Source organism: Panthera pardus, unplaced genomic scaffold, assembly GCF_024362965.1.
Source record: "Panthera pardus isolate Hobbes unplaced genomic scaffold, ASM2436296v1 HiC_scaffold_22, whole genome shotgun sequence".
Classification (NCBI taxonomy): domain Eukaryota; kingdom Metazoa; phylum Chordata; class Mammalia; order Carnivora; family Felidae; genus Panthera; species Panthera pardus.
Window position 1 is genome coordinate 70262156 of NW_026526788.1, and position 15636 is coordinate 70277791.

Consider the following 15636-nt stretch of genomic DNA (forward strand, 5'->3'; position numbering starts at 1 on the left):
AGTGGTTCCTCTATCCCACAGGAATTTATGAAGGACCAACTACATGGCCAGAATAAACGGGAGCTAAAACGTTTAAAAGGGATCTTTCCTCCTCTTCAGAAGCTTAACACAGGGCTTAGGGGATTCTTGGTGCTACAAACTCCTTAGTTTGGTACAACATAATCGTTTTATCCGGGACATGGTAAGATTCTGTTAAAATAAAATCTAGAGTTTTCAATAATTGGTACAGCTTGCGGTCACCAGAGGCTCTGGACTCGGGCACACTGAAGGACGACTCCCAGCCAAATGTTCTTCATGTGCAGCAATGATATTCCTGGTGCCAGGGGCACCTAAAGGTAAGATTTCAGCTGACGAGCAATCCACTTTTATTTGTAATATAACTGAATAAAACCAGATTTGTTAAATTATTTATTTGTTTGTTTGTTTGTTTATTGAGAGACAGGGAGAGAGAGCAAGCCAGGGAGGGTCAGAGAGAGAAGGAGAGAGAATCCCAAGCAGGCTCCGTGCTGTCAGCACAGAGCCTGACACGGGGCTCGAACCCACCAACCATGGGATCATGACCTGAGCCAAAATCAAGACTCGGGACGTTTATCCAACTGAGCCACCCAGGTGCCCCAAGAACAGAATTTTTGAAAGTTGGCTTTAGTTTTATATTGCACTGCCTTCCTCTTTTTTTTTTTTTTTTTTTAAGTTACTAGTCATGGCACTAAGTAGATGACTTGAGGGAAAAAATCCTTCCTTTACTTCTAATATTTCACCACCGAAATACTTTAAAGGAATTTATTTCAGGGACTCAAATAAACAACTACCTTTAAAAAATAGAATAGGGCATATACTAGGGAAGGGCACACAAGAAAAGGGAGGAGGGGGGGAATTTTTTGAAAAAGATAATTTACCAAAGATAAAAGCATTTAAACACAGTTCACTCTGATCCAGCCTCTGAGTCATATTAATGTCTGGTGTGAGAAAAGAGTCCAACTGATAAAGAGAAGCTTATTTAACTGAATGGACTTCTCATACGAGCAAACTGACCCCTTTCATGTGCTGAAATATCATGAGGATTGGATCAGACGGAATTTGATGTGTTACAAACACACGGTGCTATGTGAGATTTCAAGAAGCTTTCACATACATTCACATACATTTACCATGAACCAACGGTAAATCCATTTTAAAGATGAAGCCACTGCAGGAGGTCAAACCGAAAAGTGACAAAGCCAGGATACAAACCTGGATCTTCTGCCTCCCGGGTCGGAACACTTGCCAGTACAGCCAAATTTTGAAAAATATTTTTATTGGCTCTAGCGTTGTTCAGTGTAGTCATTGGACACACCAGGAAGAGGAGGAGGTGGGAAAGAGGGAGGAAGTGGGAGAGAGGAGAGCTTTTGAATTTTCCAAATAGTCCAGGCTTTCAGTGATTACACACTGTCCTCGTTCTTATCACAATGGATGGAGTTGCTTGCCCCTGTGTAAATTGTGGCTGCCAACCCAGCATATGACCTTAAGTGCCAGCCACGGGTGCAGGCTGTTCTTTGGTTAGTTAGCCCTGAGTGACTGTTTTAGCAGTTTTGCTTTATGGGAAAAGTTGTGTATCTTTCCTCTGAAACAGCCACTTGAGCTCTGATTAACAAATCCCGCCATTTACCATCAGCCTCAAGGCAAATTTTGCTAACTTACCAGTTTGATACACTTCTTGGGGCTTTGCTTGGAAATTCCCCCCAAGATGTCCTTTGGCCCACATCCCAGCAGTTGTCCAGTTGGGCTATTAACTCTTATTTTTATCAAAAGAGTCAAAACTCAACGCAAGAATGGAAACGTGTTAGCCGAGCTCATGGCTTACAACCACAGGTGGGTGTAAATACTAGCAATCACTCCTGTGCAGACCTTTAATTCAATCTAGAACTTGAAATGAGATTCCAGTCATCAGCTATCCTCACAGAGCAGAAATGCCTGTATATATGGTATCACAAATGAAGGCTGAGGAAAAAGGTCATTCACCTGAAATATTTATGAAGATTAGGTCGTGCTTTTCATCGACGCGGACTTATGTGACCCCTTTCGAAAACACATGACGTATGTCCCACTTTATTCATTACTGAGTATGATACAGATTTATTTATCTCATGAGCCTACCTTGAATTTTATAGTTTGTAATGCTCACATGAAAAAGTGGACTGGACTATAGGAATATGAATTTTTACTGTAAATTCTAAGCATGAGGGAAGACTGTAACTCCAAAAACACTCAGTTATGTCTCCATACTAGTAAAAATGAGATTTTAATTAATTAAACATTAAATATTTATGACTCAAAGCTTAATGTGAATTAAGTAAATATTAATAAACATGGGAAATATAAAAACTAGGGGACAGTTCTGGCTCTAGAGCTTACAATCCATATGAGAAGAGAAAAGAAAAACAGATGAAAATTAGGAAAACAATATAAGAGGTGTCGAAAGGCGATATATTGTTAATTGCCTTGTGAAATGCAATTAGCAAAGTAATTACTATAGGTGGAGGAAGGAGGGATCGTTTCCAGAAACAGTGGGCAGGGATGACTGTAAAATAAATAAATGAAAAACATACCAGCCAAATCTTGAATACTGAATCCATTGAAATGGACATGAAGGAGGAGATTCTTAGTGGAAAGAACCCCATAAGAAGGAGAAAGACCACAGATGCAAAAAAGAAAAAAAAAAAAAAAAAAAAAAAAAAAGACGAAGAGTACAGATCCAAAAAGGAAAAAGAACACAGAACTGCAAGTTAGGGTGACAGGGACAAGATAATTCTAGAAAGGCCATCTGGAACTGGACTTTTAAATGCCAAGTTGAGGAGTTAAGGTTTCTGAACACAAAAGCATCTTGCTTCACACTTGATCTTAGCCAAAAGGCCGAGAAGCGATTAAAAGCATCTTGCTTCAAAGCAGCATTTTAGAAATATTAACTTGACTATGGTATCCCAGATTAAATGGAGCAGGGAGATACAGAGACTGGGAGATCAAAGGGAAACCGTGGCACGTTCAGATATGGAACGATGCGAGGGGGATGGAACAGAGGTGGGGGTAGGAAATGGGAGGGGGAAGAAGCCTACTACCTCTCCACGTGCTTATCAGCATTTACCTTTGGAGCTTTCTGTTGTTTTGTAAACTACTGTCCAATCAGTGGGTTCCTAAGAACTGATTCCTTTCTGCAATCTCCAGGAGGGAATGGGGACATGGTGGAGTTTCATTTTGAATTTGCAACATGTGATACCTGTATAAGGGGATATGTTGTACCTTTTCTTCTTCATCTAGATCCTCCTCTAAGGGCAAAAAGAAAGTTAGCTCAAAGAGGTCCCCCCAAAAGCGTCATGGAATGTAGGATTTAAAGGAGATCTGAGAACATGTTATTTAAAAGAAAGCTAACTCCGGGGTGCCTGGGTGGCTCAGTCAGTTGAGCGGCAGACTTCAGCTCAGGTCATGGTCCCACAGATCATGGGTTTGATCCCCGCGTTGGGCTCTGTGCCGATAGCTCAGAGCCTGGAGCCTGCTTCGGTTTCTGAGTCTCCCTCTTTCTCTGCCCCTCTCCCAATCATATTCAGTCCTTCTCCATCAAAAATAAGCAAACATTAAAGTTAAAAAAAATTTTTTTAACTTAAAAATAAAAGAAAGCCAACTCTAGTTGAGCACAGACTATTTCAAACTTTTCCATAAGTATAACTGAAAGAAAGCCTCAAAACGCCAGGGACCCCTTTACGCCCGCAGCTCTATGTTGGAACTCCTATTAAAATAACCTTCTGGTTTTGGGGCACCTGGGTGGCTCAGTCGGTTGAGCGTCAGACCTCACTCAGCTCAGGTCATGATCACACAGTCTGTGAGTTCGAGCCCTGAGTCAGGCTCCGTGCTGACAGCTCAGAGCCTGGAGCCCACTTTGGATTCTGTGTCTCCCTCTCTCTCTGACCCTTCCCCGTTCATGCTCTGTCTCTCTCTCTGTCTCAAAAATAAATAAACATTTAAAAAAAATTTTTTTAAATAAACTTCTGGTTTTGAATATTTGTGATTTAATGTATTTATTATCCAGAAATTTGGGGAAATTTGACATATCTCTGATTCAACAGGAAAAAAAAGTTTCAGGAGAGTTTTGTGACAAGTCAAATCTCACGCTCAAGTACATGGTATGTTTACACATGTACGTACATACGCAAATACATGTATCTAAACATAGTATCTATGCATGCAAATACATAGATATTTATACCTATGGTAACGTTACTGGCATCCAGGCCTCTGTACTGAACCTCTCCAACCATGTTCTGGCTTTATCGCTCACAGAAATGCAATCCCCTGGCCCATCATGGACACTTAAGCTTGGCACACAGTATTCCAGAAACACCTCTTGACAGAAGATGGAGCAGGATAGAAGGTCTCCTCCCACATTCCCTACACCTCACTCCATGGCCGGGCACTCAGAACCCCTTTCCTGGGCAGCGTCAGATTCAACTCTTTCCCACCCCTTGGCTATTTTGAGGCTGTCTTGCGAGGGAGGAGGGAACAGAAGGAAGCCTGAAGGGGAGACAAGTTTGCAGTGACAGGTAACTAAGGCTCTCGTGAGCTTACTCTAAACTCAGGGTGCCGTCCCTGTCCCTCCCCTCTTTCTAGCCCTCCTCCTTTCCTTGTTCCCCCTTCTCAACCTTCCCAACTTGGCAGAACTAGGCTGCCAAGTCCTGGCGCAAAAGGGTGAATAAACAAATCACCCACACCCACCCGCCCTGAAACACTGATTGACTATCCAGTTTGGGCCTAAAGCAAATCTACGTTTGGATTTAAGAGAAGGTAGTTAAAACTGCTTGACTTTATCAACTGAATCAGCATTGCTTTTAAGCTCCTGACTGGGGTTGCTGTGAAATTCAGTCTCTCTCTGCAAGGTACGAATTTGAGTTTGGTCCAGATGTTGGGGCTCCTTCCAGACGGTATTCTTTTTCTTCCAATGCTAGGAAGATACCCAGTGTGAGCATTGTATAACATTTTCATGCACCCTTACATGGGTATTTAGAAGCTGTTTACTTCTCAAGGATTCCATTAAAGGCTTTTTATTTTCAAGGCTGAGCTGAGGACGTCACCATGGCCAGAATAGACAGGGGGCTTGCAGTCCCACTGTTACACTGTGTTCATGGTGGCTGTTCCCTACATAGAATCCACCCACAGCTGGGCTAACAACTCACCAATTTCAAACTGATTCATTGGCCGACTGGAAAACCAGGGATAGAACTTGAAACGCTATAGGATATTAACCCTCCTATTTACATATTTTCTCCTCTCACCCCTCCAAAACTAATCCTAGAGTTTTGAGAATCTGGGAACTTGGGCAAAGGAGAAAACAGGCAAGCCCAGCGCGAGGAATCTGAAATGTCAGCTCATGACGTCAACCGAAACGAACAGCACCTTTTTGTTTGCAGTGACCCAGCTCAAAATATAAAGCCATGTGAGTAATAAAACACAAAATACAGGTGTTATCACTGAACGTGGAGAGTCTGAAATGCAATCAAATGTGTTCCTTGTTCTTGGCGGTGTCATTTACTCTACGTTCACACTTGTGTTTCCCTGAGCCTCTCTTTTTAATATCGACACGCACCGTGGCGTCATACTCACGTAGTAATTAGCTGGGGCTGAGGAGCCTGTGATTTTCCAACTGGTCCTCAGCGTTAGCTGTTCAGATGCACAAACCTTCGCTTGCCTTCTGCGTCTACTGCACTGGAACAGAAGCTCCTTGCAGGAAGAGCGCACAGAGAGCGTTCTTGACAGATGCCAGGTTTGCTCCGGCAAGGCGGCAAGGCGCTCTGCTGGAAAGTTTTCCTCTAACCACTGACACCCGCCTCCGGTCCCCCGAGCTGGCAGGACGCAGGCTGGCTGGGTCCCCTCTTGACGGGGGAAGGGTTTTACAACACACTCTGCAAGGCTGCCGGATCCGAGAAACAACCCGGCAGCCGAACTCCTCCAACCCCAGCGGACAGACTGTCCGAGGCGCTCCGGCGCTGGGAGAACGCCGAGGCCCCCTCCCCGCTAAGGCGAACGCGCGCTCGGCTCGGCAGGGAACCTGGGCACTGGAGGTGGAGAGGATGCCGGTGGAGCGGGGGCGCCAGGAGGGAGCCAAACGCCAGAGGCAGAAAGGGCGCGGGAGGGGGCGGACTGCGGGAGAGAGTGGGAGCTTCGGGGAGCGGCGGGGACGGGGATGGGAGCCGGGCGCAGTGGTGGGGTAGAAGGGCACCGGGCCCCGGAACCCGCGAGCGCGGGAAGGGCGCGCCCGCAGGAACCGGCGGGGGCGGGGGCGGCGCTCGTGCGGCGATCTGCCCCCGGACTCCCCCGAGCAGCAGAACGGCCGGTGGGAGGGGGGTGCGAGAGGTGGGAGGGTGCGGGGGGTGGGGGGGAAACAAGATAGGGGCGTGCCTTTGCCCGGATTGGCTGCAGGAGCCTGACGCGAGGTCCCGGGGGTTGGCTTGGGGGAGTGGGAGCGGGGTGGGGTGGGTGCTGGGTGCCGGGGCTGCGGGCTCAGCACGCTCAGAAACATGCTGAGGTCCCGGCGGCTGTTCCAGCAGCGGCAGCGGCTCCAGCAGCAGCGGCGGCGGCGGCGGCGGCGACAGCGCACGGCTCCGGCGGGGAAGGCGCCCGGCGCCCATGCCTCCGGCCCCGCGCAGCGGCTGCCCTGACCTGGCCGCGACCTCCCTCCGCGCGCCCCGCCGCCCGGGCCCCTGGGGTGTTCCCCAACCACGGCCCAGCCCCGCCACACCCCCCGCCCCCGGCCTCCGCAGCTCGGCATGGGCGCGGGGGCGCTCGCCCTGGGCGCCTCCGAGCCCTGCAACCTGTCGTCGGCCGCGCCGCTCCCCGACGGCGCGGCCACGGCGGCGCGACTGCTGGTGCCCGCGTCGCCGTCCGCCTCGCCGCTGACCCCGACCAGCGAGGGCCCCGCGCCGCTGTCGCAGCAGTGGACGGCGGGCATAGGCCTGCTGATGGCGCTCATCGTGCTGCTCATCGTGGCGGGCAACGTACTGGTGATCGTGGCCATCGCCAAGACGCCGCGGCTGCAGACGCTCACCAACCTCTTCATCATGTCCCTGGCCAGCGCCGACCTCGTCATGGGGCTGCTGGTGGTGCCGTTCGGGGCCACCATCGTCATGCGGGGCCGCTGGGAGTACGGCTCCTTCTTCTGCGAGCTCTGGACCTCGGTGGATGTGCTGTGCGTGACGGCCAGCATCGAGACCCTGTGTGTCATCGCCCTGGACCGCTACCTCGCCATCACGTCGCCCTTCCGCTACCAGAGCCTGCTGACCCGCGCGCGGGCGCGGGCCCTGGTGTGCACCGTGTGGGCCATCTCGGCCCTGGTGTCCTTCCTGCCCATCCTCATGCACTGGTGGCGGGCCGAGGGCGACGAGGCGCGCCGCTGCTACAACGACCCCAAGTGCTGCGATTTCGTCACCAACCGGGCCTACGCCATCGCCTCGTCCGTCGTGTCCTTCTACGTGCCCCTGTGCATCATGGCCTTCGTGTACCTGCGGGTGTTCCGCGAGGCCCAGAAGCAGGTGAAGAAGATCGACAGCTGCGAGCGCCGCTTCCTCAGCGGCCCGGCGCGGCCCCCCTCGCCCGCGCCCGCGCCCGGCTCCCCGCGCCCCGCGGCCGCCGCCGCCGCCGCCGCCGCCGCCCCGCTGGCCAACGGGCGCATCAGCAAGCGGCGGCCCTCGCGCCTCGTGGCCCTGCGCGAGCAGAAGGCGCTCAAGACGCTGGGCATCATCATGGGCGTGTTCACGCTCTGCTGGCTGCCCTTCTTCCTGGCCAACGTGGTCAAGGCCTTCCACCGCGACCTGGTGCCCGACCGCCTCTTCGTCTTCTTCAACTGGCTGGGCTACGCCAACTCGGCCTTCAACCCCATCATCTACTGCCGCAGCCCCGACTTCCGCAAGGCCTTCCAGCGCCTGCTCTGCTTCGCGCGCCGGGCCGCCCGCGGGGGCCACGCGGCCGCCGGCGACCGGCCGCGCGCCTCCGGCTGCCTGCCGGGGACCCGGCCGCCGCCGTCGCCGGGGGCCGCCTCGGACGACGACGACGACGACGACGTCGGGGCCGCGCCGCCCGCGCGCCTGCTGGAGCCCTGGGCCGGCTGCAACGGCGGGGCGGCGGCGGCGGACAGCGACTCGAGCCTGGACGAGCCGGGCCGCCCCGCGGGCGCCTCGGAATCCAAGGTGTAGGGTCCCGCGTCCGCCGCCCGCGCCTCCCTCCCCCTTCCCCCCGCCCGCGCCCCGGGAGCGAGAACGCCCAGGCGCCCCCACTGGCTTCCCAGGGGAGAGAGATCCGTGTTTACGCCAGCCCCAGAGCAGGTGAACTCAAAGCCCGCAAACCTGGTCTGAATCCTCCAAGGCGAACGCAAAAGCCACGGACCGTTGCACAGAAAGGAAAGTTTGGGGAGGGCTGGGAGAGTGGCTTGCAGATTTGTCTTGGTTCTTTTTTTCTGTGCGTGCTTCGGCCTTCTTTGGTGTGTGCGTGTGATGCATCTTCCGTTTGGGGGGGGGTTGTCTCCCCCACCCCCACCCCCCCACCCCCACTTCCAGGTGGTTTTTGACACTTGCTTCGAGGACTGGGTAGTAGAAAGGAGAAGCAGGGAGTCTATCAACTGGGCTTCCGTCCCATTCCCGGGAACAGGAGCAGTCAACCGGAGAGAGAAGGGGGAATGACAGTTGTCAGGACATGTTCCCTTTGCTTTCCAGAGAAAGTTCCTGTTAATTCCTGAGTAATGATGGTTCCTGTTCTTAAAGCAGAGGGAAAGGATGGATGCGAAGGAACGTTTCAAGAAATTTTAAGCTATTCTTGGAACAAGCGTCACCTTGCTTTCTGTTTGTAGGGCAAACCTGCAGTCCCCGCGCGCCTCGGTGGTCAGGCTGAGGGGTTTCTACCTCACACTGTGCAAATTGCACAGCAAGATAGAAAGACTTGTTTATATTAAACAGCTTATTTATGTATCAATATTAGTTGGGAGGACCAGGCGCTGAGCCTCTGTGACACATAACTCTGTCCATTGAAGACAGGACAGAAAAAGAAAAACAAAAACAAAAAACAAAAACAAGAGGAAACAGTTCAGATTACTGCACACATGGGTAAAAAAAAAAAAAAAAAAAAAAAAAAAACACAAAAAAAAACAAAAACAACAACAACGACAAACAAAACAAAGAGTGGCTCCAAATCCCATTTTGCACAGTGTTAGGAATTGTAATGTCCACAGAAGGTATGACTTGCACAAAAAGAAATCAAATATTTTTTAAAGGGGAAGGGGGCAGATCTTAAAAAACTAAAATAAAATTCAAAACTCTACTTCTGTTGTCTGTTATGTTCTTGAGCTAATGATTTGTTGGAAAAATGCATTTTTATACTCTTATCATGGTACTGTAACTGTATCCATATTATAAATATAATTATCCTAAGGATTTTTATCATTATTTTTTTATGTCCAAGTGCCCACGTGAACCTGCTGGTAAAATTTAGCACCCGCGTGTAAATTGTATTTCCTCTGTGTGTTTTACCAAGTATTTATACTCTGGTGCAACTAACTACTGTGTGAGGGATTGGTCCATGTGCAATAAATACCAATGAAGCACAATCAAGATTACGTACCGCGTGTCTGTAAAGGGTCAGTGATAATGGAAGAGACAGTTTGTTTTGTTCAAAATATAGGCTGGGTTTCCCATAGAGCTCTTTTAATAGCTTTTCATGACTCAGTAACATAGCAAAATGCCTCTAGACCAAATAAGGCATGCACCTACTGAGAGCTGCAGACTTGCCCTAAATTTTCACAGCCGGATTCAAGGTATTCTAGACTGCTTAGAGATGTTTTCAAGATCCCATCTGCTGCACTTGACTTAAGAAGTAACATTTGGGATGGTGTAGCTTTAAAAAAAAAAAAAAAAAAAAAAAAGTGATACAGCCAGGTAGCTCAACTGCAATTTTGCACAGAAACGCAGGAGGAAAAAAAAAAAACAAAAAACCCAACTCCTTGAATAATCAGTCGCCTACTTGCAGTGAGGTAAGTGGCTTCCACAGCTTGTTTTTGTTTTCCAATAGTAAATCACAGCCTACAGATGACAATCAGTGTGTACAGATTTCTCCAATGGCTGTTTAGCATGAAAACTGCTTTTATGCTTAAGTAAAAATGTATAAAAACAGCTTTTAAGTAAACGTTTTTCTTCTCTTGTATGATTAAATAGACCATTTTCCCAGAATTTTAGGGTGGGAAGGTCGCAGGAAAAGGCAAATGTGAACATTTTTAATCTCCTAGCAAAGTTGTGACACCCAAATGGATAGGATATTTGTCGTAAAATTGATTCCTCAAGAAAGTATAGTGAAATTCCAGCCTGGGATCGATTCTGCATTCTCCAAAATAAGTTTAAGTATTTATCTTTGTATTTTTAAGCAAGCTTTATATTTCATGACTGTAAAGAAACCAAAGTGAAGAGTATAAAGTTTTTGACTCCTACTGAACTTTCTGATGAAGAAACTATTTTCTCAGGAAACTCAAGATTGATTATCCTTTTTTTGCAGTGGAATATTCTAAAGACCAGGAGACAGTCTTCTGAGAAAGGCTAATGATGTAGATATTTTAGAGACCAACAGAAGGTTGTATGAACAAAAGCTGCTATGAAGTTTAACCCCTTTAGGAAGGAAGGGAGGAAGGGAGGAAGGTGGGGGGGAGGGAGGGAGGGAGGAAGGGAGGAAGGAAGGAAGGAAGGAAGGAGGGAAGGAGGGAGAGAGGAAGGAAAGTGGGGAGGGGGAAGATGGCAACACTTATTTAAAAATACAAAGAAAAATACTGAAAGAAACTTAGTTTGGACAGTATAAAATGGACCTCAGAATGAAATCTCACTCACTCCCCAGGGAAAAAAATAGAGCCCACTTCATCCTCAGTTACCGCACTATGAGTATGTACGATGCATTTTGTAAGGGGTTTTGTTCTTTATTTTAATTTATAGCAGACAATTAATAGACAACACCTACAGTTTTATCTGAAGAACATTCAAGTACCAGGTTAATGCTTCACTTTCTGACTTCCTCACTGTGATTTTGTTTAAATAAGTCTTTGCATTTAAATAAAAAGACATTTTTCCAGGCCCATCAAACCTCAGGTTTTAAAATCATGGAACGCTTTTAAACTTTAACAAACAAACAAATATATATAATTTAACTACGTGGTCTAAACTCTTCAGTGAATTAGAAGAAACAGCTATAATCTTGGGACCAGTTTTATGTATTTGTAGGAAATGGGAAAAGATTTTTCTGTGATCCCTTGAGTCCCCTAAGGATTACAAGGATTCAGAAACAGACTGTGCCGGTGATTCCAACTACCCTTGAATACTACTTTTTGTTATTTTTGAAGAAGACAGACATTGATTTGCAATAGAAATGCAGGAAGCTGGGCTGTCAATCCCAACAGCTATGGCAATGGGAGGAGAGAACTGCCAATCCTGTTTAATCTGGTAAAATAATGCACACCAGAAGTGACAGAGGAAAGCAATGAATACGCAGAAAGTCAACCTAATGCCATGGGCTTGTGTGTCACGAGTTCCAAAGGCATAAACCTTAAAATTAAAAGAGTGACCTTCTTTGTGATCAAGATTCGTTGATCCTCGCTACATTGGAAATTCTGTTTCCACTGCACGCTGCAAAGTACTCTAGTGTAACAAGATATTCCAGCCACTATAAATTCTCCCTCCAAAGAAGAAATGTATAATTGGTATAGCACATAGCTGAATCCCTTGGTGAACTTGTCTATATAAAACTTTGCAAATGGAGTTTATTTTTTCAGTCCATTCTTTCTTTGGAACTGGAATTATTAATAACTTCTTTTTCAGAATTATTAATAACTTCTAAATGGCTATTGTGAAACCTTTCCCTGTTAAAGCACATTTTCCTAGCTTATTTTAATTTTGCATTTTGAACATGCTAACTTCCTCTGGCAAATATGTAACGCTGTCAGACGGGAATTCTACGCCGAAAGTTATCAGGATGATATTATCATTTAAGTTTTTAGCAAGAGCTTCTAAGTCAGGGTCTAATGGAAAATTATTAAGTTTTGCTGCCATATGTGAAAAGCTTTAAAAGAATTTCTTTAACAAAGCTGGACCCATTAGTTCTTTTGAAGGAAAAGCATAAATAAAAAACCTTAGCACTAATTCAAATTAAACACATTGGCACAGATAATTTAGTTTTATTCGTACGTTTCTGGCATAATGCGCTGAGAAATACTAATTCTTTTGAATCCCTGCCAATTTGCTACTAATCAAAATGGAGAAGATATGCACTGTTTGGATTATACCTAAAAATAGTCGTGCTACAGTCGCATCAGCAAATGGAATTAAATTAATTTCTCTTTCTTCCTCTTCGCACATACCCTCCATATTATTTACATTTCCATCAAGAAAATTGCTTCTGAATCCTCAGAATTTGTGATTCAGTGTGTCCCAAATTGCATTGCTACATTGCAATGATTTTTAAGCAAAACCCCATGGAACTATTTTCTGAGAAATACACCTCTCCTGAAATGCCCAGTTTTACCTTGCTCTCATTTAAAGGGTCTCTACTAAATAGCCCTCAAAATGTAATCAAAGGGAAATCTAATTGTTCTAAAGACAGATTGGAAAAACAGCAGCCCCAAGGAGAAGCTTACGCCATAAGGTCACAGTTAGAGCATGATCTTTGCCGTAATGTCAGCAGGACCCAAGAAAGCCTTGGAAGGACCCGTCTACGCCCTTTAAGCCTTTGCCTTCACTTGGATGTCATTCAAAGACCACTCTGAACACACCTGAAGCCAGTTCTTGTCTGGGACCCGCCACACTCCCTGGCCCTTCTCTTGAGCACTCCCTTCAGTTCTTGAATGAACTCGAAATATCTAGAACATCTAGTTCTAGGTAAACTGTCTTCACAGCAGCATCAATTTCCCATGAACAGTTTCCTGAAGCTCTGATTTTCAACATCTCTCAACGTGTTCATTGCAATTTCTTTCTTCTCTCTCCACAATCCCTTGCTCGTCGTAGCTGTTAACTAGTATCAGCAAGATCACACTGTTTTCTTCCTATTTATGCCACGAAACTTACCTATGATGCATTTGAAATGTCTTAAGTTTGGATTTCTTCCTGAGAATTTCAGTATTGCTCATAATTATTAATGGGAAAAGTTTTAGCTTTCACTTGTATATTTCCTATACAAGGTCTTCACGTTGAGTGTAGGGTGTGGGGCTTTCTTAGGATCTCTTTTTCTGATTTTATTTTTCAGTTTTGAACTGATGGCTTTGTCAGTCTTTCAGTATCCTGCCTGCAAAGGATAACATTAGCTATTCCACTACAGCTTACTGTAAATCAGTTTTCCTAGCCATTATTAGGCTCGTGTGGGTAAATTTCTACTCTTGGAGAGCAGAAAACTTGTTCGAGCCGATGGCCCAGAGACTCTGGCTGCTCTGGCTGGCCACTGTGGGCAGTGACCTTGGGAAAGTCAGTTGGTTACCCTGCACCTCAGGTTCACTTCCCACAAAGCCCGATCAGTAGACTTTGCTTGTGAAATCCTTTGAAATAGAAGTTTATTGCTTTGCAAAGTCTATCATTTCAAATGCTTCCTCTTAACTTTCTTTTCCCTTTCCTTGTAACTCCACCTATAAAATCCTCGGTGGCTGGTTTTTTTTTTTTTCCTTTATGAGTGCAAGGAACGGCTAAGAGGAATAAAAATATATATAATACCCCATGCATCCAAACAATCCTTCCCTTTTTATTATGTTTAAAGTTCTGCAGAAACCACAACTGAATAACCTTCCCAAACATCGGATTAAAAAACCTGTTTGCCATGTGCTAAGCAAAAATGGTTGTTCAATGATTTTTAACCCACAGCCTCTATGAGAAAAGTCAATTTGAAAAGTTGCTCACCTCTACGATTTTGACTGAGTTGTAAATGCTAAAAGCAACTCTCTGAATTGTTCTCTTTTCTGGGCATCACAATTCAGAGATGAAACGTGCTAAGTTTGTCTTTTTGTTTACCTCTTTTGTGGCTTGCAGGGTATTGGGTTTCATTGTTCCCAACTTCACCAACAGTGGCAAATACACGGGAATTTGACCGACTTAAAATATCTGTTATGTTAACTAGAGGAATTCACCTGCAATCTTGATGTCCTTGTTAAAAATCCTTTTAAAGAGTAAACATTAATAGATGTTCCAATGAGATTTTCTGCACTCCAGGGATTTTTCTAAAGCCATTAAAGGTAACATTTTGGTAAGACGCTCCTCTTCAAGAATTCCTTGTGCTTAAATGAGTCTGTGATCAGCCCTGAAATAATTTTTTTTTCTTAAAATAAGCATACTTAAGTAAAACTGAGTCACTAAGGCAAATTCCAGACTCTTTGGTGTGGGAAAGACGTTGATATGTCTGATAAACAACACCACTTTACTCAGGCAAGTCTATACCTTGATCAGCGCAGACCCCTGAAATGGATGGCATTCAGTTCGAGATTTAAAGACCCGCTCTACCATTTTATAGCCTGTCCTATCAGCAAATAGTTCCTTTGTAGCTAACACAAATCCCTCTCGCTGTTTTGACTCATGGCTGATCCCAATATAATCTGACAAAGGATGACTGATCCACTATTTTCTGTAAAAATCCTTCTGATGACCCCTTCCTCAGCTTTCGGTGCACTGTTTCCATTTCCTCTTGCAAACAACTTCAAATTCTTTCATTCTTTCTGTTGTTCAAAGGGGACTGACTCACCCCAGTTACAGCGGTTCCTCCTGGCTGGAGACCTGAATGAAACAAGCGTTAAGTGTGGCACCTGGCCCGGGGCCATCAGCATCCCATCCTTCCTAGAACTGTGCTGCTGGTTTTGTTTTTCAATATCACCAGAGCCACAAAATTCTGAAGATCTGAAAAATGATTGTACAAAGTGACAAAGTTTAACATGAAAACCGATAGGTCCTTACAGCCCATGCCTAAGGCATCCTTGCGAACATGGGACAAGACGGCCAATGTAAATCTTTCTCCACACAGGCAACCAATAAAACTCCCTCCCCAAAGGGCAAAACGTCCACAGCTTTCTTCAAACTTTTTTGAGCACGAATATACCTATACGGATAAATAAATCTTTTCAGTTAGATGTGCTCAGGAGACACCTGGGTTACTTGGAGGATTTCTGTGATCAGTCTTGGAGATGTGATTCATATGCTCAGCTGTTCTTAAAAGATGGGAAGGTACTACGCACTGAAAGAGTGTGCTGTTTGGAACGCAACCAGCCGAAGACTCTGAGCCTGTCCCCAAGGCACTCCCTGGCTGCGGAGATTGGAACTCCACACGTGAAAAGTGACTAAAGGGGAGCCCGGGTGGCTCAGTCGGTTAAGCGTCCGACTTCAGCTCAGGTCATGATCCCAGGGTTGTGCGATCGAGCCCCACATCAGGGGACCACCCGCCCTTAGCATGGATCCCGCTTAAGAATCCCTCTGTCCCTCCACCCCTTGTATTTTCCCTCTCTCTCTCTACCTCCCTCCCTCTAAAATAAATTTTAAAAAAAATTTTTTAAAGAAATATAATGCAAGTTCTAGATTTAATTTTACATTTTCTACTATCCACATTTTTTTACAAAAGTAAAAATAAACAGGC

At 46.2% G+C, this 15636-nt stretch overlaps 1 protein-coding gene and 1 long non-coding RNA gene across 7 annotated transcripts in view; one reads left to right on the forward strand and one right to left on the reverse strand.

The window, feature by feature from the left end:
• The window catches only part of LOC109272929 (uncharacterized), a 143921-nt gene extending 137926 nt beyond the window's left edge, over positions 1-5995 (reverse strand). For all 6 annotated transcript variants that reach the window (XR_008424932.1, XR_008424934.1, XR_008424931.1 and 3 more), the window contains exon 1: positions 5626-5995. This is a non-coding gene — a long non-coding RNA (uncharacterized LOC109272929). The remainder of the gene's footprint in view (positions 1-5625) is intronic.
• Positions 5996-6666: 671 nt separating this feature from the next.
• Positions 6667-9613, forward strand: ADRB1 (adrenoceptor beta 1). Its single transcript, XM_019459489.2, has one exon. It carries the CDS (start codon positions 6789-6791, stop codon positions 8208-8210), a length of 1422 nt encoding a protein of 473 aa, XP_019315034.2. The 5' UTR covers positions 6667-6788; the 3' UTR covers positions 8211-9613.
• Positions 9614-15636: the final 6023 nt, after the last annotated feature.